The 22942-nt window shown below is 48.0% G+C and overlaps 2 protein-coding genes across 11 annotated transcripts; both read left to right on the top strand.

The window, feature by feature from the left end:
* The first annotated feature begins 943 nt into the window (after window positions 1–943).
* mark2b (MAP/microtubule affinity-regulating kinase 2b) lies at window positions 944–19030 on the top strand. 10 transcript variants are annotated; one of them, XM_049745331.2, is made up of 21 exons: window positions 944–1092; window positions 6083–6253; window positions 7106–7159; window positions 7736–7784; window positions 7877–7942; window positions 8021–8091; window positions 8373–8429; window positions 8528–8764; window positions 9293–9412; window positions 9509–9608; window positions 9689–9801; window positions 9954–10028; window positions 10207–10264; window positions 10361–10512; window positions 10952–11046; window positions 12142–12282; window positions 12965–13231; window positions 14992–15018; window positions 16460–16498; window positions 16907–17016; window positions 17102–19030. In XM_049745331.2, exons 1-21 carry the CDS (start codon window positions 1045–1047, stop codon window positions 17449–17451), a joined length of 2400 nt encoding a protein of 799 aa, XP_049601288.1. In that variant the 5' UTR covers window positions 944–1044; the 3' UTR covers window positions 17452–19030. The 10 variants fall into 10 exon arrangements, with proteins under 10 accessions (XP_049601288.1, XP_049601314.1, XP_049601278.1 ...); XM_049745357.2 differs by having other exon boundaries at window positions 9506–9608; window positions 9954–9992; XM_049745321.2 differs by having other exon boundaries at window positions 9506–9608; window positions 16463–16498.
* Window positions 19031–19112: 82 nt separating this feature from the next.
* zdhhc21 (zinc finger DHHC-type palmitoyltransferase 21) lies at window positions 19113–22868 on the top strand. Its single transcript, XM_049745672.2, has 8 exons — window positions 19113–19220; window positions 19756–19943; window positions 20035–20133; window positions 20193–20304; window positions 21337–21475; window positions 21539–21655; window positions 21715–21758; window positions 21852–22868. The coding sequence occupies exons 2-8, from the start codon at window positions 19790–19792 to the stop codon at window positions 21982–21984; spliced, it is 798 nt and encodes a 265-aa protein (XP_049601629.1). The 5' UTR covers window positions 19113–19220; window positions 19756–19789; the 3' UTR covers window positions 21985–22868.
* Window positions 22869–22942: the final 74 nt, after the last annotated feature.

The raw sequence follows: 22942 nt of genomic DNA, 5'->3' as shown, positions 1-22942 counted from the left end.
CGTCATCGGGTACGAGGATCTTGCTTGGGTATATATCGGCAATACCGCAGTGCAGTGCAATTTTGATGAACGACCTTATTTTTCTTATGAAAGCCAGAGACGTCAGGACGCCGCTGGCTTTGGCGGATTTCGGACTTTGGTGGCTCGCTTGTGCGGTACCAGCCTCCTCTTCCTCCTCCTCTTCCTCCTCCTCCTCCTCCTCCGCCGCTTGTGGCCGCTGAAGCGCTAGCGTAGCGGCGAGCCAACTAGCCCAGTTAGCTCCGCCTTGAAGGAAAGTCGGGCTAGCTCGATGGGCTAAAAAAAAAAAAAAAAAAAAGAAAGAAGGGAAAACAGAAAGCAGACGAAGACCAAACCCTCAACTGGGCCATGTTAGCGTTTTACACGCTGGAGTTTTTCTTCTTTGGATACTCCACTCTGGAAATCTCACCGGGGACGATTGTTTCGTGTGAGTTGGCAAGGTCGGGACGGGGACCTCGCCGGGAATAACTTTGGCCTGGAAGTTTTTTTTTTTTTTTTTTCTTTCAACCATATTTCCCCCCCCTTGAACACTTCTGACGGAACTATTTTACGAAAACCAAAACGATATAAACACAAGACCCGTTGATAAATATTTTTTACACGGAAACACAACGGCCGTTTGTCGTCTCTTCGTTCGGCGGCGTACTGGCTTTAGCATGCTAGCCACCTAGTTGGACCTTCTTTTGAAAACAGCCCCATCAGCCAGCTTTTTATTGCTTCGTCGCCAGTGACTCTTTTGAAGAGTAACGTTAAACACGACCTCATCATAGTGGCATTGTTTATTTTTGGTGCCCCCAAAACATGGGACGTGCGGTTGAGCTAGCGAGCTAACTGCTAGCCGCCGATGTGGGATCCAACTTGTTGATTCACGGGCTATCTGACGTGTTGCTAGCGGGCTAGCACTGGGGCTCTTTTTTTACTTCGTCCCCACACCGAGCTTAAATGTACTGAAGAGTCGCTTTTGGGTCACCGCGCCTCTGCGCCTTTTTGCAGCAACATCATCAACCCACTTCAAGTCAAGCCAAAATGTCAACAAGGACCCCACTCGTGCAAGTCATTGAAAATTCTGGGCAGGTAAGATCACGAAAAATGAATGTAGTCAACTTATCTCAAGTGCGCCAAATACAGCCACGCAATTTCTTCTTGGCACTGCTTTTTTTAATTTTGGGAAAATGCAACAGAAAGGTGCAACATCAACGCTTTGTTTTCTTTGTAAAAACGGATTCCTGTGATACAAGTTTATTTTTCCTGTGATTGATAACAAAATAGTTAAGAGTCTTTATAGTAGGGAAAATCCAATTATCAACCAGCCCCTTAATGCAAAGAGAATCGGGTCCGAGTTACAAACTTCGATCCCCATTTTCAAAAGGCCGACAGCCCAAACAGACCACATAACAGATGTAAAATTGATTTCGAACCTAAGGATGCTTCAAAATGAAAGTTCTTGTCTGAAACGGAATCACTTTGACTGCATCAGGAAGGTTCTTTTGAGACTGCACTTATATTCAAGTAGCACAAACGTATATTTTGAGCCAAGGCGTCCATCGCCGGATGCCGAGCCACTCGGCGTTTGTTTTCAGACTAGCCGAGTGGCTCGAATGCACGGCACTTCCTGTCCCTCACCGAAAATGATCTGTGTGAGAACAACAGCGTAGCGTACACGTATCCTTCCACTCCCAGGTCATAAAGTTAATGGCTGATTTTTCCAAACGAGATGGACCTCACTGACTAAGCAAAATTTGTACTCAAGGCACCATTTGCTGCAATCATGAAGTCACAATTACAGTAAATGTTCGAAAGACATTAAAGTCCAAAAATGTAAAACCTCGATTTACACGATGAGCCCATTTGTTGGGCCTGTATTTGGTCATCCGTTTGTCCAATTACGTATTGTTGCTGCACAACTTAGTCAAAGTTTGTGTTACTATCTGGTAAAGACTACATTTCGAAAGCCGTCAGGTCTCAAAATACCCCAAGGACGCATGCGCTCACCCTAAAAAGTGCTCTCTATAAATGGAGATATGTATTTTTAACTTTTGTCAGATGTCCAGGCTTTTTAAATTTGCATTGAGCCTCTATCGCATTCTAACCTTTTCCCTTGCAGTTACCGTTCGTCGACGTCCCCCAGAATAGCATCATCGGTTATTGTAAATATCGCCGTTCACAAAAGAAATGTCAACCATTTTGTCTTGTGTGAAAAAAAAAAAAATGGCGAAGAAGTTGACCTATACGGAAAAGTGAGCAAAATTTGACTAGAGCAACTCAAATTTAAAAAGAAAGCCCCAAATGGAGCCAAACTGGCATTTGTCGATGACCCGGTTTTAATCGACTGAATCACTGTCAAATAAATATCCCAGCGTACTCCAAAAGCACGACGCCATCACGTTGTCCTCGTTGGCGGTGAAAAGAACGGCGCTAGCACGTCAGAGCCCAGACGTATTTGCAGAGGTCACTAATTAATCAAATCATCACGATTGAAGAAAAGTTGCCATGAGGCCTTAAAAAAAAAAAGGCTCCCATATAACACGTCACCGGCAAGTTTTTGTAGCTACAGAACAATGGAAATGTCATTCCAATTTCCATATGTGCTATGACCCGTAACGGCATCGTTTGGTGCTGCCATTTTGGTTAGCAACACCGTTGGCAACCAAGTTCAAGTGAGCTCAGTCGTTGAATATTCGGTGTCGGCGCGTGAGGTAATACAGAATTTCCTGTTTGACGATGTTCCCCCGCGTGTCCCTGAAGAGACCAACGGAGCTCGAAATACAGGTCTGCCCTGACGTCAGACTTGGCGGTAGCCGCGCGGCAGCCCATGGCTTTGAACGAGTCATTATGTAGCCACTCGTTCCAACTGAACAGCCATTTGGAAGAGGAGCAGTCAACGGCGTTTGACTTCCACTCTTCTTTGATTGCTGCAAAAGTTAAAATCACAGCTGCATTGTTTTTTTGCCCCCCCCCCATCTTTTTTTTTTTTTAAATCCTTTGCGCCCATTGAGAGTGAGTCATCGCGCGAGCATGACGGCCCGTAGCGAACGCGCCGCCGTTCCGCCCATGAATCTGTGAATTTGGTCTTGCTCTTTTAGAGGAGCTGTCGCTAGGCAGAATAGCGGGGAGAGACAGAGAGATGGCGCTAGATGGGGTCCTAGCAACAGAGAAGCCTCCTCTCACACACATTCACTTTTGGGTTCTCACCCTGGCGCACGGTAGCCCTCCTTTAGGTTGTATTTCGCTTGACTGGAATGACATTTTAATTGAACGAGCCGTGTCAGCGGCCCTATAATCAGCGCGTGAACAGGTGCTGCGCCGAGGCGTGGGCCTTGTGCTCCGTCCGTCCGTCCGTCCGTGTGTGTGTGTGATTGTCTAAAAGAGAGTGTAAAACAAGCCTTTCCAGTTGAGCAGAACGAAGCTGGAAGGTGCGGCCGCGCGCCGCCGACCTGCCTTTAGACAAGCGCGGACTTCCCTCCGCCGCCACGCTATTGTGCCTTCACCGTTGCCATGGGAAAAAAGTTGAAGTGGCTCAATGTTGATTTTGTGCACAATTGGCCAGCAAAAAGAGTCAGGTGAACCAGGAAGGGAAATGTGGCGCCGATTGCGACGCAGCGCCGCCTCGTGCCATTTGAAGCGTCGCTGATGTCATTCTCTATATTGGCACGTTTTAATTCTGATGAAATTTGAGTCATTTTGCTGGCTATTTGTTCTGATCCTCAAGCAACACGGACATCAGCGCGACACAATGAAAAGCACACGACATGATTTGTGGTAACGTTACTCTAGTAATGATTTTGGTCATTTCAGTCTTTTTTTTTTCCCCCCTTAAAAATATAGAGTGAATAAAATAGTAAAAGCGGAGATTGACACATTTTGTCAATGGCGGAATTATTTTCACTTTTTGATTCTGACCAGTCAGAATCACCTTTTTTGACCGACTCCTCTGTGCTTCCTGGCTTGAATTCAGTCACTCTGCCCAAGCCAGATTCGCCGAGCGCGATTGGTCGGCGCAGTCCCGTAGGCCGAGCGTATCGTTTCCAGCGTCATGCTGCACCGTGCTGTGCCGCGCCGCAACTCGCATGTTGCTTGGGGCAGCCCGGTTCAACAGCCCACTCGCACCAAACCGACGCCAATTACAGCTGGCAATGCTCCGATTTTTTTTTTGTCGTTGTTGCATTTGCCGTTGTTTACATTCAGGGAGTGAGAAAAGCAAACACTTGCATGTGCAGACAAAGCGTCAACACCGGCGAGGGCGATGAGGAAGTTATCCGTAGTAGTCCACGTTGTGCTGACCTCCAAGGATGAGGAAGTAGGCTTGCTGAAAATGACAAAAGATTCTGGCTGACTTGGACTTGGCTCAACTTGACCCAGACGTGACTTGACAAGTCACGCTCGCTTACCTTTTGGAAATGGGTATTTTCCAGGTAGCCTGCCGATTGCTTGGTTTTGGAAAGGAACATTTTGATGAAACACAAAGAAATGTTATGCTTTTCATAACATTGGGGAAAAAATGAGAACGGCGTTAGTTTGGAACTCAGAGACAAATTCCGCAGGCACGATGATGGGCCACTTTTCAATTCGGACACTTTGATTGATCCTGTTTAGCAAAAAAATTAGCCACCTTATGGCAATTACAGCTCTGTGAAGTCACACTTCATGTGTAGCCCAAAAAAAGCTCACGTCACAAAGTTTATGAGCGAGTGAGTGTGTGTGTGTGTGGGGGGGGTTGGGGCTTATCCTGCAGCTGCCCAAAAATGAAGGCAGAATCAGTACACCGAAATAGACCCGGCCGCCATCAAATACCACGTTAAGCGCTGAGGAAAGTAGTCCTTGCTGCGCTCTGGCGGCCTCATTCAGCGCAAAACGAATCGTGCCCTGCAAAAGCACCACAATGTCTCCCGTTGTTTCCTCGCATGACCCAATTTCGTGTTGAAATTTTGTGAATGGCTTCAACAAGTCTGATCTGGGTTAGCGAGCACCTGACAGCCCGGCCGCCTGCCGACGTATTAAGGCCGAGGGAGTATTGCGCGCGGCTTCAATGGATGAAGAATTTCTTTTGAGCTGCGGCGCCAATGCGCGTGCCTCACGTTCACGTGTCATCGCCGTCTCTCTCTCTCTCTCTCTCTCTCTCTCTCTCGCTCTCTCTCGCGCTCTCTCTCTTCCTGCAGCTATTGTGATTTCGCTGGAGCAAATGGAGCACGGAGATCACCCGTGCCCGCCGCCTCGCTGCCCACTCTCGCGTTATTCCGTTCCGTCAAGAGCTGAGCAGCCTTCCTTTGAACGGTTCAAAAGTACAAAACGAGCACACTCGCCAGCGGTTACAGAAGGACAAAACCGAATGACCCGGCCAAGTTAGCATTGAATCAAAGCAAAACGAATCAAATCCTTCCACTCGTAGCATATCTCACTCAGCGTATCGAACAAAAATTAGTTGGCGAAGGTAATAAAGACCACGTTTATGCTACTGACAAGTGAATTCATATCGTAAGATGACAACGAGAAGCTCTTTGTCGTCATACCTTCTCGAACTAAGCCGCAGCGAACCGAACGGACTCGAACCGAATCAAATTGAAACGGAACCGTTCTTGAATCGTATCTTCTCTCTGCATTTCTTTCATGTTTTGATACAACACGGTGGCAGGCAGGCAGTCTGTCTTCCATTGAAAAAATCGGAAATAAAACGTTCAAAAATAATTAGATACAGGTCTTATGTGGCCAAAATAAAAATCTGAATAGATCTCTAATGTGAACGTAACCTTTGTGTTCACGATGACATTGTCTGTCTGTCACTCCTTGGCCGTGCAAAGATAAAAGTATTTTGCTCCGCCCCCACACGTAAGGATCTCCGCTCGGATTAAACCCGATCGAGTCGAAGCGCTCGCGTTCAAATTGAAGCGGGCCAACACAACAAAGTCATCATCACGCTCGCTTTTCCCGACACGTCTCGCTTGCGGCCTGCGGCTGATCGGCGCCATTTCCTGCTCGCTCGTTTAATTCGGCTCGGTGTTGGCACACAGGAAGTGTTTTTGCCAAAATGGTCTGATTTCTTCTTGTCTGATTTCTCCCGACTCGACAGGACACCAAGTCGTCGTCCGGTCGCTCCAGCATGTCGCGATGTCGGAACTCCGTCGCCACCACCACGTCGGACGAGCAGCCCCACATCGGCAACTACCGTTTGCTGAAAACCATCGGCAAGGGCAACTTCGCCAAAGTCAAACTGGCCCGCCACGTCCTCACCGGAAAGGAGGTACACGTCACGAACTGAAAGTCGACTCGCTCCTTGTGAGCAGTCGGCTCGGACCCGTGTGTCTTTTCCAAGGACGATATTTGGCAAAATAAAGTTCGGGTATACTGATATTTAATTAATAAGCAAAATCCTCGTCAGGGCTCCTACCACTTTTTTGACGACTGAACGTGACGTCGCGGCGCCTAATGAGAACGCCCGTCACGCTTAGACCGCACGCGACAACATATTGGAAAGCGCATTTCGGAATCGACCGCCCCTTTAACAGCAGAGGAAAAATAAACCAAAAATGTGCAATTTTCTTATCTGCCAAAAATTGAGCAATGTTGTGTCGGCAGGCCACTGTGACACCTTGTGCTGCTGCAGTTCTCCTTAAGGACAAAGGTCATGTGGATCTCGCAGACCATAGAAGCGCTTCCAAAAAAACGAGCTCGCTTTTGTCTTCCTTCTTTGGCCCGAGTCAACACGTGGGTTAGGTGGGACGTGGGCGGGCTCTGTCAATGTGTGACAGGTCCCTGCCTGACACTCGGATAACGCTCCATGTGACTCCCCGGCGCACACGCCAAGTGGAAAAACAAGGGCGAGTCGGAGGACTCAAAGGAGAACCGCGAGAAAGAAAGCACTCCATTGTCGTCGAGTCTTTGTTCTCGCCAAACAATCCCCCCCCCTCTCCAATCTGACTCTCTATTTTTGCTTCAGTTTTGTCGCTCCCGCTCCGGTTCGGTACCGTGCTGGCGATGCGTCTGAATTCCGCCCCCGTTAGGCAACCGACGTCTGCTGCCGTCGTGCGATCGCCAATAAAGTGTCACTTGACAACGTGCCACAATTCATGTTGTTGTCTGTTTGCCCTCTCAGGTGGCTGTTAAAATCATTGATAAGACTCAACTGAACTCCTCCAGTTTGCAAAAGGTGGGCCACGCGCACACACACACACACACACTCACACACACACACGGGCGGCTTCGAATTGTTGAAGAAGAAAAATACTCAGTCGCTCACTCGCGCTCGTCCTTACTGTGCTTCTGTGAAGCAGCCCAGTTTTCAATGAGTTTTAATGACAGGAAATAAGATGCAATTACTTCCTTTGATCGTGACTGGGTGGGGTCTGTCCACTCGCACGCACGCACGCACTCACGAGGCACGCGTCAAGCCAAACCCAAATGCAGAACCACTGCCGCGTTGCCACATAACTGCCACTCGTTCAGCACCCCCCCCCCATCCCCGTTCGGTTTATCGCAATACAGATTTCTTTGCTTCCGCTTGTAAGACCTTGGAAAAAGTCGCCGCAATCGCACGACTGAGGAAAAACAAATAGCCTTTTGATTATTTTTAGAATGGTTGAAGGGCCTGCCGACCACGTGTAGCGTATCCATGGACACGCGGACTTTCTAATGGCGGGCACATGCAAATTCCAAAATGGTTGCTTATTTAGTCAGGGGTGTCGTTTGACCCAGCTGTGTGTGCGCGCGTTTGTTTGTTTGCCAGCTCTTCCGGGAGGTGAGGATCATGAAGATGTTGAACCACCCCAACATAGGTGAGTCTAAAGGGACCAAAAAAAAAAAACCACACCAAAAAGCTGCAAATGAGGGGCACTCACGCTCCGTTTCACATCTCCTCCGCCACCAGTTAAGCTCTTTGAGGTGATCGAGACCGAAAAGACTTTGTACTTGGTCATGGAGTACGCCAGTGGAGGTGAGCGGGTCATATCTGAAGCCTTTTGGTCACATGACGGGTACAGGTCGGAGCTCTCATTGTTTGGTCGTCTTGCAGGAGAGGTGTTTGATTACTTGGTGGCCCACGGCAGGATGAAGGAGAAAGAAGCCCGTGCCAAATTCCGACAGGTAGGAACGTCCCTGCGCATCGCTCGGCCTTAACGCGAGGTACTTAATGTTGCCCATTTGAATCGCTTATAGACAAAGCAGCATTGAAAGCAACTTTAGATCTTTTGAAGTTTAAAAAAAAAAAAGATTTGCATTAAAAAAGAAAAAAGCACTACCTCGTGTTATACTAGATATTCGATTGAAGATCACAATGTCGCCCACCACCACCTAAAACGTAATTTTACAGTCGCCTCCTAATTGTGTTTTTTCTTGTGTAATCTCCTTCTGCTCTCTGTCCCCAGATTGTGTCAGCGGTACAGTATTGCCATCAGAAGTGTATCGTACACAGAGACCTCAAGGTGACAACACACAATATTTCTGACGAGCTCAAGCCACATGATTGAATCCATCCCCCGACTCCCATTTGAACGGGTTCCTGTTGTCCGCCCGCCCGCAGGCAGAGAACCTGCTCCTGGACGCCGACATGAACATCAAGATTGCCGACTTTGGCTTTAGCAACGAGTTCACACTGGGGAACAAGCTGGACACCTTCTGCGGCTCCCCGCCGTACGCCGCGCCGGAGCTGTTCCAGGGCAAGAAGTACGACGGGCCCGAGGTGGACGTATGGAGCCTGGGGGTCATCCTCTACACGCTGGTCAGCGGCTCCCTGCCTTTTGACGGGCAGAATCTCAAGGTGAGGCGCGGCAGACTGCTCCTCCGAATGCGTGTGGATCCGCGTCTTATATAAGCCGCGCAGTGTTTAGCGTGGGAGGCTGTAGCATTTGTCTTTCCGGCTCGCACCGGTTTGAGCAAGGACTATCTATTAAGAATGGTATCGGTGCGAGAGGACGCATCGCGCCTTTCTTAACGCCGACCCCGCGTGACTCATCCTGGGAGCGCAGACACATTTTGGGTGGGCGATCTGATACCGAATGTGATGTCGGTATTAACGTTCCTGTGAAGTGGCTAGCTTTAGCAAGTTTGCCGTTTCGCTGCCTCGCCAACCGACCGACATTACTCCCAGTCGGGCTGGTGAAAAGGGCAGTTGTGTTTTTAAGAAGGAAAGTAGCGCTGTCTTGTCAAATGTAAATAGGAAAACCAAATTAAACACAGTAGAGAATATTTACGCCATTTTATTTATAGAGCACTTGAAAAAAATAAAAAGGTTGCCTACAAAATGACCTACTGTACGTGAGTGACGTTGCCCCTCCTTCTCCAACAGGAACTGAGAGAGCGAGTTCTGCGCGGTAAATACAGGATTCCCTTCTACATGTCCACCGACTGCGAGAACTTGCTGAAAAAGTTCCTCATTCTCAACCCCTCCAAAAGAGGCAGCCTTGAGGTACGCGAAAGCAGCCGGCCTCGTTGACGTCACGGGGCTTGCTCATGCGTTTGTTTGATTGATTGATTTTTTTGGGTGCCGTGTTTCTCCCAGCAGCAGATCATGAGGGACCGATGGATGAATGTGGGACACGAGGAGGAGGAACTCAAACCCTACATCGAACCCCAACCAGATTACAAGGACCCCAGGAGGACAGGTGCGCGCGCACCTGACAAGCTCCAAACACCACGGCGATCCATCACAAGTCTAACGTTGAAATGTGCTGTGCGTGCCAAGACATTATGCTGCAGATGGGCTTCTCTCAAGAGGAGATCCAGGACTCGGTGGTGAATCAGAAGTACAACGACGTGATGGCTACCTACCTGCTATTGGATTATAGGAACTCTGAGGTGTTGATTTATTTATTTGCCCATTTATTTATTTACATGTCGATTGACCAATTTATTATTAGATGGTATTAAATTCTCGTCTTTTATTTATTATATTTATTTTTGTGACACGAACATGTTGTCAGCATTGTTTTCTGTCCTTGGCTTCTCAGCTGGATGAGGGCGGTATCAAGCCCCGGCCCGGAAGTGATGTAAGCAACATAAATGCCCCCTCCCCGCCACACAAGGTACAATGGGAGCCATGACTAACCAATAGCCGCTGAATTGTGGCCCGTCAGCCGCCGCCGCCGCCGCCATAGATGATGATGACGATGGGCCACGGCGGCGGCGTCGTCAGCCTTCCCACAAACACTCACCTGCACGTCAGCGTGCAAGCCGCCTCATTGCCATTCCCATTTTTCTCAGGTACAGCGCAGCGTATCGTCCAACCAGAAGCCTCAAAACCGCAGAGCTACTGACCAGGGTGAGCCCGCCTCGCGTTCCAAACGTGGCGTTCCCCACCGGCGGGACGGACGCGTTTTGTTCCGCCGAGACGTTGAGCGCAATATCTCCTCTCCAGGCTCATCGTACTCCAAGAGAGGGGGGCAAGCAGACAACCGGACCGCCGGAGAGGATTCAGGCAGGAAAAGCTCATCCGGCAGCTCCACCAACAAGGTGCCGGCCAGCCCGTTGGTTCCCTCGGACCGCAAGAAGAGCGCCACGCCCTCCACCGTGAGCTCCAGTGTATTTTCACCGCCACATTGGCAATGTATTGCTCCCTCTGCTTTACGGCGCAGCTAAGCAATTCATCAAATGCAATTTGGATTTGACTTGTTTAAGAAGTTTCACCCGAGCTGAAAGAGCAGCCAAGTACATGAGGTCCATTACGCCTTAACGTTAGCGTAGGACCAAGGCCAAACCGTTTACGTGTGGCGAACCTGATATTGAAAGGGGAAATCTGGAAAAGGCAGGCCCTGGCTGTATGTTATCAGATGATCCGTTCCAAAGATCAAAACGGAAGTCAGTAATTAACCTGGTTAATGGCCGTGTGATGAAAGCAAGACATTGGCGACCTTTGTCGTAGATGTTCCGTCCGCCCTCCCCCGAATGACAAATAATTCCGGATTATTTATCTACACCGATTAGTAATTCCTCCCATGAATGTTTTCAGAATAGCATCCTGTCGACTGGCACGGGTCGCAGTCGGAATTCTCCTCTGTCCGAGAGAGCCACGCTGGGCCAGGGCGTCCAGAACGGCAAGGACAGGTACACACGAACAACACTTTTTGCTTTTCTTGTGAGCGAGTTTAGCCCAGCACATCAGCCCGAAGCATTTCGGCCAACGCTCCAGTAGTGACCTCAATGGCTCGGCCGTCCGGTTGCAGCGGCGGGCGGGATTGACTTAGCCACTCATCGACGCGAGCCGCTTTTGCCCGTAGCATCATTGGAGCAGCAAGCTCACAGATGGTCATCATTTTCACAAGCATTCAACAAAAAAGCCGCAATTTGCTGCTCCATGACGTGCTCCCCTCATCATCAGTCTTGAACGGACTGCCCGCTATTGCCAAAACAAAACAAGTGGCTCAGTTGAATCACTCGATTTATTCATCCACTGCTTTTGGCTTTGCAGTTACGTCATTCATCCTCGCCCCCATTCCTCACTTACTCCCCCAATATTTTGTTGGTTTGCTTTCTGCCCCTTTTCCTTTATTCCTCCCTTTCTTGCCAACGACGGCTCACCCTGCGGCGTGGCGGTCGGTGCGTGGTCCCTCTTAATAGGCTAAGTGAAAAGGCCGCCACGCTGCAGCCCGAGCGCACTTTTTATTTTGAAGGCGACCAGTTAAAAGGCAGATTTTTAGCAAAGTTTAAGAGCGATTGATATTCTAATTACGCGTCGTCAATAAAAATATTTGGATATTTCCATTTGAAATATTTGAAAGCACTGAAATGTCACTCAGCAGCAACAACTCTTCACGTTTAAGGACAATGCACTTAAAGATGATATGATCAATGATTAAAAACGTTTCATAACGGTTACAGTGGTGTAAAGTATTACACTCGTTTATAATGAAAAATTATGATTGTTTCAAAAGTCTTCGATCAACTTTGAATGCTCAAGAGCTCGTGAGCGCTTTCTGCAGAGGATAAAGAATATTTGCCTGCCATTCTTGGTACATTGTGCCAGGAAATAAATTGCGATATGCTTCCTCCCTCCCTCCCTCCCTCCCTCCCTCCCTCCCTCCCTCATTTAGTGTGTTTGAATTTGTGCCGCCTCTAACCATGCTCCACCTCCCTGCCCTGCCCACCCACATACAACCGCCTGTGTGTGTGTGTGTCTTGTCCTCACCTTGTCCCTCCCAGCCTAAACACTCCGGGTTCCCGCGCCTCCACTGCCTCAGCCGCCGCCGTCCTCTCCTCCTCATCCTCACGTCCTCACCACCGCAAGTCCTTGTCCTCCTCCAATCATCCATACCCCACTGACCTGCATGCACCGCGACCCAGGCAAGTCTCTCATCCAAAAACGCGCACGCACACACAGGCGCAGCCGGCGCAGAGTTTTGGCTGATTTTGTTTTTCGTTCACTTTGAAAGCAATTTACGTTTTCCGTAGTTTTGGGAAGTCTAAAAAAGGGCAAATCAAGTCGTGCAGATGTGTTTTATAGGTCACGCAAATGTCAAGGTGGCCCTCTACAGCGCTCGCCGGCTTTACGTCGTCTCATTACGTTGCGTGCGACCCGCCGCAATAAGCTTGGCTTGTTCGGAACCGGTTGGAAGCACTGGTTCTGCTCCTTGAGAGAGCCAGGTTTGCCGTGGTTGGTCTACTCATGATATATCAGCGGCGTACAGATGAGCTAAGAGGAGTTGAGGCGTCTAAACTAGCATATTGTTGTATACTGCCCCCAGGTGGCCAAGGTGGAAGTGCTATTCCTGTCATTCCTGTCCAGTTGAATTCTGCCAGTGCTGTGCTAGGTTTCCTCATTCAAATACAATCACGACTCGCTTTTCCATAGAGACTGCAATTTGACAATCCCGAAGATTGCTGTTTTTGGATCCAGGCAATTTAAAAAAAACACCTTCTATACTATTTCTCATGTCACAATAGCAATGGTTCGGTTCTTGTTTCTCGGGCTGTCCGGGCCTTCCTGGCGTGATTCACCCACTCCTCTCTTCGCTTTGTCCCGCAGCGGCCCACCTCAACGGGCGCCCGGCGCCTCCCCGTCGGCGCACAACATCAGCAGCGCCGCAGTGACGGACCGCACCAACTTCTCCCGGGGGGTGGGCATCCGCAACACGTTCCACGCCGGCCAGCAGCGGGGGGCCCGGGACCAGCAGGGCTCGGCCTACCCCGGCGGGCCCGCCTCGCCGGCGCTATCGCACGGCAACAGCCAGGCCCGCAGGACGCACGGCGCCACCGGCATTTTCAGCAAGTTCACCTCAAAGTTTGTGCGCAGGTGAGTGGCGCCGAAGCGAGCGCTCGAGAAAGGGCGTAAGGCCCGTAGGACACGAGGCCGCTGAAGAGCGGCGGACGTGGCAGTTGACGACAGGAGCTCAGAGTTCTCCTTGTGCGGACGAGCGTGACCGAAATAAACTTCGCTGCGATAGCAGCCGCGTACGGCTTGAGCCTTTTTTGGGCCCTTTGAGGTTTCAGACCGAGCAGAAAATAACTAGGTTGACGTTACATGTCAGTTCATGTGCTCATTTCCTCCGAGGAACCACCTACCGTACGCCAATGTCATCCGTGCCCGTCAAAACGTTGGAAGGGAGAGCCACCCGAGCGGCGGGATCTCCTCTATAATTTGACCGGCGAGGAGTCGTCGCGGCTTTGCGTCCAGGCACTTCCACTCTCGACTCGTGGCGCACGCTTCAGATCGGATCGCGGCTAATTACGAGGCCTCGCGTTGCCACCCGTTAAGGAAGCCGTGCGACAGGCGAGCGAGGTGGGATTTTCAACGCCGTATCCAAAGTTGACTTTATTTTTAATGGACTTATTCCGATCCAATTCAGTTTGAAATGTCAAATTTTGTATTTCCGCTCCGAATTTGGTCACTGACTAAGAAAATGTGTAGATTGAAATGAAGCAATTTTAGAGCGAGAGAAAGCGAAACAAATATGACCCTTTTGATTTTACTTACAGTTATTAATAACTTATTATGATGTTTATTTTTTTTCGTACATTTTAAAACTCCCCACTCACATATAACGAAAGATTCTGATTAACACGATTCCGTGGCGCAAACTATGGCTGCCTGTGACAATTGAAATTTTTACCTTGATTGGTTCCTGCTTGATTCGGAGTGTGTTGGGCGTTTTAGTTCACGAAAACCTCAACTGTCAGTCGTCACCTCAATGAGAAGGTTCTAGCTCCGCCCCTGGTGGTAAAACGGTTTATCGGCGCTAATATTGGCTCTCATTCATCAAAGAACACATTTCGTATATTTCCATCTTACAGGACTTTAGATCACATAAATGACTTACCGTTTGTTTACTATCAATCAACAAAATACTCTAATTTAGAAATTCATCCCTCGCGTCAAGATTCTTGATGTGACCGACGCGAGCTAAAAAAGCCACGTTGTTGTTAAGCGCAGGCTCAAATCAAAAGGAAGTCCTTGAGCGCCGTGGCAAAGGAACCATCCGACGCGGGGGCGGCGGCACAGGCGCTCGGAGCCGGTGTAACGCCGTGGCGACGGTATCCATGGTTACGCCGCAGCTCACTCTCCCTGCAACTATTAATAGCGCCCAGCGTGGACACGCGTGACAACTTGTCAAGAAAGTTGAGTTTAGCTTTAACACGATCGCATTCCTCGGGGGGGTAAAATTGCCCAATTCGGGACGTTTGCGCTCGAGACGGTGGCAAATGCGGCAGGCGGCAGAGCATCGCGTGTTTACGCACATGTCTGTTTTGCATGCATGTTGTTTTGGAAAATGTGTGTTTGTCGATGGGTGTCCTTTGTGCCTTTTTGTTTTTAGGGTCAGCACTCGAGAATCTTGTCCTCTCGCGCGTCCGATAATGTCCCGACATGCGTTTTGATGAAAGCCCCCCCCCCCCCGCGAGCCGCCGATGATTTCGGTCTTCCAAATGTCTTCCCTATGCTTTTTTTTTTTTTTTTCTTGAGAAGGCAGCGCGACATTACGACACACGTTCATACCCACGTTTCTTTCTCTTTCTTTCTTTCTTTCTTTCTTATCCCTTTTTTTTTTGTTTTTGTAGAAATCTCTCGTTCAGGTTTCCAAGAAGGTAGGCCAACATCCCCAACGTACACTATCCAGCCTTGATATATCGTATTTTCCTCCTCTCCATATTTATTTGACATATCAGTATTTCTTCCCCTTTTGGTGTTTTGTGCAGCTCTGTTGAAATCTTCACCTGTGCCTTGAGCCTTATCTTTTCTCCTATTTATTGATTTCCTGTGGTCACTCCTGCCCCCTCCTTTTTTTATTTTTTTTATTATCAGCCTTTTGGTTTTCAGTTAAGCTGTGTTTGGCCCTTTTATATTTTTTGTTTCTTCACGCCACTAATGTCCCTCCTTACCCGCCCGCCCACGCACCTAACTCACTCACTCACTCACTCACTCACTCACTCGCCTGCTCGCTGTCACCACCATCACACAACACAATAACACCTCAGCCCTCTTTCTCTTCGCCCCTGCACCCCCCCCAGTCCCGGTCCCGCCCCCCTTTCCCCCCCACAATAAATCCATTTCCAGGTTTCAGGTAGAGTGTGAGCCTTTCCACATGAGAACAGCCCAAACGATTTGTCACCTTCGCAGTATGTTGTGTTCTTTGCCTTGGTCAGAGGCCGCAATTCACGACTGGTGTCATTCGTTGATTTTGATTCGTACCCACTTGGGGGGGAGACTGGATGGAGGTGGAGAGGAGGAGCGGACCCCGAAGGGATGGGCCTTTTATTTTTCCGGAGCCTGCACGCTGTCGCTCTTTTCCTCTCACTGCCTTTCTTTAAAAAGGGCAGCAACAGCATTGGATGGCTTTGACCTTTCTCTGGCTGGACCTTAATGCTGTCCGCACACACATGGTGTATATTTGCATGATGTAAGTCATGTTATTGGGGGGAGGGGGGCGTTATCGAGAACACTTTTGTTACGTAGCTGGAGCATTGTGCCACCTGATGGTCAGAACATGTACTAACATGGCTGAAGAAATTCACTCATTTAATAAAGCGTAGTCGACGGATAGCTAATCGATAGCATTTAGCTTCAAATACGTAAATACGTTCAAAAAGATTTTACTCCACATTGGCAGCGGCACAAGTCAAAAAAATGAAAGAAAGAAAGAAAAAAAAATCTGAAAATCGCCTGTTTCTCAAGGCACATCGTTATCATTGATTGTTTGTTCCTCCATTTCGCAGTGCACAATGGAGCACAAGATATTCCCCAGACCTCGTTTTTTGTCGAAAGCATCTTTCTTTTGACAAGCAACAACTGTCTGCCATACTGTTTTCTCGTCCTTGCGTGTGTTACGTTCTTCATATTGTGATGCTAACTTAAACGGCGGCCTATTAATACCCAAGCCCATCGCTCGCTCATTTCGCATCACTGGTGAGTCTGCCGGCAAAGAATCGTGGGGCGACTCTCAGACTCGTCTTCTGAGCCGGCGGACAGGACGGGGCGGCGCGCCGCTTACTGTCCAAAACGACTAAACTTGTGTTGATTTTTCCCGAGGAGTCCGTATGAGGGAGAGGGTCGGGAAGAGGGGAGCAGGTGAGCTACAGAACCCGAGCCGCCCCCGGCTTCGCCTCGCCGCCAATCAGTAGAGCGAGCGCCGCCTAACGCAGTAGCTGATCTTTGAGCGGGGCTTGAATCGGGTGGTGACGGTGCTGGACCAATCAGGATGGGAGATTAGTAGCGCGCGTGATGGTGTGGAGGTGCATGGTTATGGGGCGGCTGCGTGTGGGACAAAAAAAAAAAAATCATGGCTGGCCTGTACCCAAATGTGTGTTTGTGTGCCACTGTCACGTGCGAGGCGTACACAAACACACACGGGGGTACTTAATTGTTTTTTTTTTTTTGTCGTCGTCTTCATTCATTGTCCTCGTCGTCCTCGTCGTCTCCTCCTCCTCCTTTATTCAGGCTCCATCTTTGGCATAATTCTATCCCCTCCGTCCGCAGGTCCATGCTGAGCAGCAACGTGGACAAGTCCGAGAAGACGTCCGGCGGCGTTCTCTCCTCCTCGTCCAACAATGACGAGAATAATTCCTCACCGGGATCCGGGAACACTGGTATGTTCGAATCAGAATGGCTTCATTGGACTTGCCCGGAACACGTCGAGTGCCATTTCAACGGGGTGTCTTCTCGCCCCTGCAGGCGGCACGGGCACGCCTCCCGCCATCGCCGGTCAGAAGGACTCGGCCAAGCCGCGCTCGCTGCGCTTCACCTGGTCCATGAAGACCACGTCGTCCATGGAGCCCACGGAGATGATGCGCGAGATCCGCAAGGTGCTCGACTCCAACAGCTGCGCCTACGAGCTGCGCGAGCGTTACATGCTGCTGTGCATGTCGGGCAACCCGGCGCGCGACGACTTTGTCCAGTGGGAGATGGAAGTGTGCAAGCTGCCGCGGCTCTCCCTCAACGGCGTGCGCTTCAAGCGCATCTCGGGCACATCCATCGCCTTCAAGAACATTGCGTCCAAGATCGCCAACGAGCTCAAACTGTGAGCGGACGGGACGGGACGGGACGGGACGCCCGTGGATGGATGAGTGAATGGATGGATGGAGGTCTTGAGTGGGGTGGGGGTCCATTTTGAGTAACACCAGTGGTTTGAAGCAGGGATAGTTCTCTTTTCTTTCTCCAGATTTTGATTCCAAGGCATTTTCTTTCCGTCACCACTCCACTGCATGTCGAATCCTCACCTCGGCGCTCTTACCACTTTCTTGCTATTTATTCTCAGCACAATCCTGTAGTTTTTTTTTTTTTTGTTTTGTTTTTTTTTCCCCCCTCAAACACTTTGGGGCGGGACATTCTCTCTGAAGGATCGGCTGAAACTTTGTGACGAAACGCGGAGCCTTATTTTGCTGGAGTTTGCCGATTCTCTTGCAAAACGGATGAGCGGACTGAGCCAGGGCTCTCTTGTGCGTGCAGAGACACACATATGTACACACGCGCGCACACACACCGCATACACAAATGCTTTTGCCTTCTTCATCACCGCCTGCTCAAAGTAGACCTTCCACCCCCACCTCTGATTTGTGTCAGGTCAGATCAGGCCAGTTGGACTTGAAGTTAATGCCCGAAACAAAATGTGTATTCAACTTCTCTTATTTTATTTTTATTTTTTCCTCAACACAGTTGTGCACTGGAAAAGGGGGGTGACTGTCTAACCCACCTCCCCCCCCCCCCCCCTCCCCCTCCTTACACACTCAACCTCCTCATTTGACTGGTCCCAGAGAGCGAAACACACAAGTGTCAGAACGGTCACCGAATTACTCTCATGTGCTTTGGATTCGACAAAACGGTTTTGGTGTCGTTCTAATGATTTGGGATTTGTAAAATGTGTGTGGTTTTTCTTGTTTTCCTTTCGATGGGGTCATGTCAGGTGATATCATTGCTGCCTTTGTTCGGTGTCGTGCACCTTTTTGACACACTTGTCAGAAAAGGTCATCAGCAAACCTCCAAATTGAGGACTTCTTATTAGTGACGCTGATGACTCCTGCCTGTACGTTTTTATTTTTTTTTTAAACCCCCCCCCCCCCCTCCCCTACAACCACAGCACATTTCATGTTCAAAAGTCCCAACTTTAATATCTTTCTTTATGCTCGTCCAGCTTGATGAAGCAACACACACACACACACATTGGGGGAGGGAGGGGGGGGGGGGGGTGTTGAAATGAGACATGGGTCGGTCACAAAATGATGACACACTGTTGTTTATTTTATTTCTATTTTTGAGTTTTTAAAGTCAGTTTTTCTTTCACACTTGATCATTGTATTAAGGTGCTGGGTATCGTATTCTAATGATTATTCTGGCTGTTGCTGTTATATTATCACTTTCAGGGTTTTTTTTTTTTGATTTTATCTCGCATTATTTTTGCTTTGTTTTAACGTTGCTGTAATTTACGTTGATTTTCAAAAAAAGTTTTTGAGCGAACTGTAACTGTAGTGGCGGGTTGGGGGAGGGTCGGGGGAATCCTCAGCTTCTGAAATGTATGTTTTCGTTTTTTTTGTGCAAAGAAGAAATGATGAAAACTTAACAATGATAGTAATAAAACAATGATATGATGATCGCGTGGCCCTGAAATCTGTCTCCCATTTATTTATAAGCATTTCTTCCCTGACCTCTATGAACGAAGGCTCTTTTTAATATTCTTTTTGAAGTAACCAAAAGTATGCTTTTATTTTGTACCGACACTTCCTGCCCCGCCCATGGAGACTTGAACGCGGAAGTATTGACGAATCCACCTGCGCCGGGTCGGACGATAAGGAAAAACGTACGTTTTAATAATATTTATAAATGACGTTGGAAGATTTGTTACTAAGCGGGCACCGTCGAAAAAAATAAATATATAGATTTTTCAATGGGGTTGTTACGAGATATGTGCTAGCTAGTGTCTATCAAAAAATATTATGTTTAAGAAAAATGGCACCCGTTCTATACTGTATGATGTATTGTTTATATTTTCACTCTCAAGTGAAGCTCGTGTCGTATCTGCAGTGTTTGAAATGAAATCACAAAAACGAATTTATTAAGTGTCAACCTGTGTATTAAAAAAAAAAAAAAATCAAAACATTTACTACAATACCTGTAACATGAACGTATTTATCTGAAATGGAATTTCAAAAGATATTTACTACTATTTAAAACCTGTAATAAAAACGTGTTAACAAGTAAAAGGAAAACAAAAACGGGATTCTTGATAGTGTCAACCAACACAAATCCCACATTTTCCATTTACACTAATCTTGAGTATCTTCATTTAAGTGTAGTTAGTATATAGTGTCATTGATCGCCTCCTCTTTTGCTAGACCTCATCCTTGTCTCCCTGGAGGTGCAGCAGCCATGAAATTCGGACTGCACTTTGTGGTCGACCCCGCCGGCTGGCTATGCGTCGGCGCCATCTTTGGGATCTGGCTCTACAACTCCATTTTTGTTCCCAAGCTGGTTCTGCTGCCACACTACAGAGAAGGCCACATTTCCTGGGCTGTCGTCATTTGTAAGGAAAACACAATCCCATAAAGGGAAACGGTCACTCATTCTTGGTATTTCGATATGTAATGACAAAAACGATGGGGTATTTTCTTCAGGTTATTATGCTGCGTCAGCACTGTGCTTTTTAGCCCTGTTCAGGGCGTCCACGGCGGATCCTGGTCACCTTCCTACAAACCCCCATATACCTCACTCTGGTATGTAAACAGCATATGTGGGTTGAAGTTGGACGCCCAATTTTCCACCTGTGTTTCAGAGCGAGAGCACTGGGAACTGTGCAACAAGTGCAACCTAATGAGGCCCAAAAGGACCCATCACTGCAGTCGTTGTGGCCACTGCGTGCGCAGGATGGACCACCATTGTCCCTGGTAACGAGCAGCAAGTGTAGCCCGCTCTTTGGACGTTTTTATCAAACCGCCGTCGGGATGCCATTTACGGTAGCTCTGGTCAGGCTTTGTCGAGCCAGAGTAAGCGACGAAAGCCTGGCTGTGTTGACGTTCCTTCGTAGTAGAGGCGACAAATACAATGAAAACAACAGGAGCCCCAAGATAGAACCTTGCGGAACTACCAATAATACTACTAATATTTGTGTTCATAAGGCAAGCATGATTATAGTTGTTCTATTGTGATTCCCTTTTTTTTTGTCAGCGTATAATGCTTTGTTTACCGTAATTTCCGGACTATAAGCCGCAACTTTTTTCAAAAATGTTGAACCCTGCGGCTTATAGTCAGGTGCGGCTTATATACGATTTTTTTCTCGTGATTTTTGTGATGACTTGATCACTTTTATACACTCGCAAAAAGGCTGTGGACCACTGTTGTGCGGTATCTTGAAGAACAAAACAACAACAAAAATACTATTTTGAAACACTACTATGGCTGCTGCTTATTCTGGCTGTGTTGCTTGTGACTATTATGAGCTTTAGTAGGAATGCACGCTAGGTGACCTGCGTCTAAACCCTTTTTCATACTCTGCCATGTGACTCAGAGATTACACAAAGCAGTGGCGCTGTTTGGACCATCTGCATTGTATTAAAACACAATCAATCAGCATTTAAATTCAATTCTAATGACATTTTGCTCACCAAAAACAAGTTGTAATGCATGTGAACTTTTAATGCATTTTATTCAGAAGGTTACTTTGAACCCTGAGGCTTAAATGACGGCGCGGCGTATTTTTGGATTTTTATGGCTTTCTGTGTACTGTCTTTCTTTGTAAAAAACTCATGTGCACGTGCGGCTTATAGTCCGGTGCGGCTTATGTAAAAAAAAAAAAACTAAAATATCCCTGAATTTTAGCTGGTGCGGCTTATAGTCCGGTGCGGCTTATAGTCCGGAAATTACGGTACTTATTAATTGATTTGACAGTGCGGGAATGGTAAAGGGCTTTGTTTTTCCAGGATCAATAATTGCGTGGGGGAAGACAACCACTGGCTCTTCCTGCAGCTCTGCTTCTACACACAAGTCCTCAGTGCTTTTACTCTGGTGCTGGACTTCTGCCAGTACTATTACTTCCAACCTCTCACGCACCTTGACCAGGTACTCCATTTGCTGACATTGCCCAATGACACCGCTTGACTGTGTATTTTTTTTGCCACCCAGGAGAAGTTCACTACGCGGCACGAGCTGGCCCTGTTGCGGGCTTCGGCGCTCATGGGCGTGGTTATGTTCTGCGGCATGTCGGGCTTATTTTATTCGCAGATCGTCGGCATCCTTTCGGTAAGCACTTGAGCGCGGTGCAGAACTTGTACCGTTTCATACCTGACTCTCTGTGACAGGATACCACCACCATCGAGAAGATGACTCAGTTCTCCAGTGAAATGTAAGGCCGCGGGATGTTCTTCTCATCTGCCGTCGATTGCTTTTCCGTCTTTCCCCTGACTTGCTTTGTTTTGGGTTTTTTTTGCCTCCGCAGTCACGGCCTGAGGAGATCGTGGAAGTGGGCCCTGGCCGACGTGTGCGGAACCCACTGGAAGGCGCTGTGGTTCGTGCCGCTCCGAAGCCGGCGGGCGCTCCGAGCCGGCGGCCTCTTTGAAGCCCACGTGTAGCTCAAGTCGTGGTTCTGAATGATCGCAAACCCTCTCAGGTTGATTTGGTTATTACACGCACGCACACACAGACTCCTCGATTAACAATTGGAGAAACCCGGGAATTTAACCCAACTTTTCCAATTTTGAAGCCAAATGGGGTTGTTTTTAACCAACCAGCGTTTTGAAGGGTGTACATACATTCTATACATGAAATACCAAAATATTTGCGCAAAACTCGCGTTTTATTTTTTGCAGTGGGTAGGCAATAGTATGCACTGGTACTCTTGAAGACACACACTTGAATTATTTTTTTTTTAATCATGTATTTCTTCCAAAATGTCATATTAGGTCGGGTGTTTACATTACTGTTTAAGTGGGTTTGAACTTGTTTTTTTTAATGTATGTATTTTATGTGATGCTTGTGACAGTTTGTGTTTACATACCACTGGATCTGTTTTGTACACAAGTATCTTGGATATATATATATTTTTTTCCCAAATCTATTTTTTTAACAATAACTCGACACACTTTTTTCCCCCTTTTTTATGTTGGTTCATTTTCCCTCTTTTTCTCATTTTTAAACCTTGCAGGTTGCCACTGAAGATGGTCATGAAAGAACTCAAAGGAGATATGATCAAATGTCGTTTGTCAATGCCCAGGCTTGCTTTTTTGCACTGTGTTCCAAATTCTGAAGCGAGGGCGTTTTTTTGTTCCCCGAGTCGTCCGGGGCGATGACAGCAGTATTTCACTCAAATTTGGAACACGGTGGATATAACTTGTGCTTTGTTTGCTTGTGTGTTCTCTACAAAAAGAGCAACGTTGCCATTCGAAAAAATGCGGATTTGCACTTCTTAAAGCATTTTTGTCCAAATAGCAAGGCAATAAATGACGATGCATCAACACCATCGGACTTGACAGTCCAGGATGTTTTGTGACTGATTTTCGCATCTCAAGTGACGCTTCCATTGTCCTAGGA

Source organism: Syngnathus scovelli, chromosome 1, assembly GCF_024217435.2.
Source record: "Syngnathus scovelli strain Florida chromosome 1, RoL_Ssco_1.2, whole genome shotgun sequence".
Lineage (NCBI taxonomy): Eukaryota > Metazoa > Chordata > Actinopteri > Syngnathiformes > Syngnathidae > Syngnathus > Syngnathus scovelli.
This window is presented reverse-complemented; position numbering and strand designations above follow the sequence as displayed.

Bases quoted from the DNA above. Each gene is read 5' to 3' on its own strand.
- zdhhc21 (XM_049745672.2), top strand. From the start codon at position 19,790: ATGAAATTCGGACTGCACTTTGTGGTCGACCCCGCCGGCTGGCTATGC. The intron at 21,656-21,714 runs GTAAGCACTTGA...TCTCTGTGACAG, and splicing joins AGATCGTCGGCATCCTTTCG to GATACCACCACCATCGAGAA. The intron at 21,759-21,851 runs GTAAGGCCGCGG...TTGCCTCCGCAG, and splicing joins ACTCAGTTCTCCAGTGAAAT to TCACGGCCTGAGGAGATCGT.
- mark2b (XM_049745310.2), top strand. From the start codon at position 1,045: ATGTCAACAAGGACCCCACTCGTGCAAGTCATTGAAAATTCTGGGCAG. The intron at 9,413-9,505 runs GTACGCGAAAGC...TGTTTCTCCCAG, and splicing joins CCAAAAGAGGCAGCCTTGAG to CAGCAGATCATGAGGGACCG. The intron at 13,232-14,991 runs GTGAGTGGCGCC...TTGTTTTTGTAG, and splicing joins ACCTCAAAGTTTGTGCGCAG to AAATCTCTCGTTCAGGTTTC.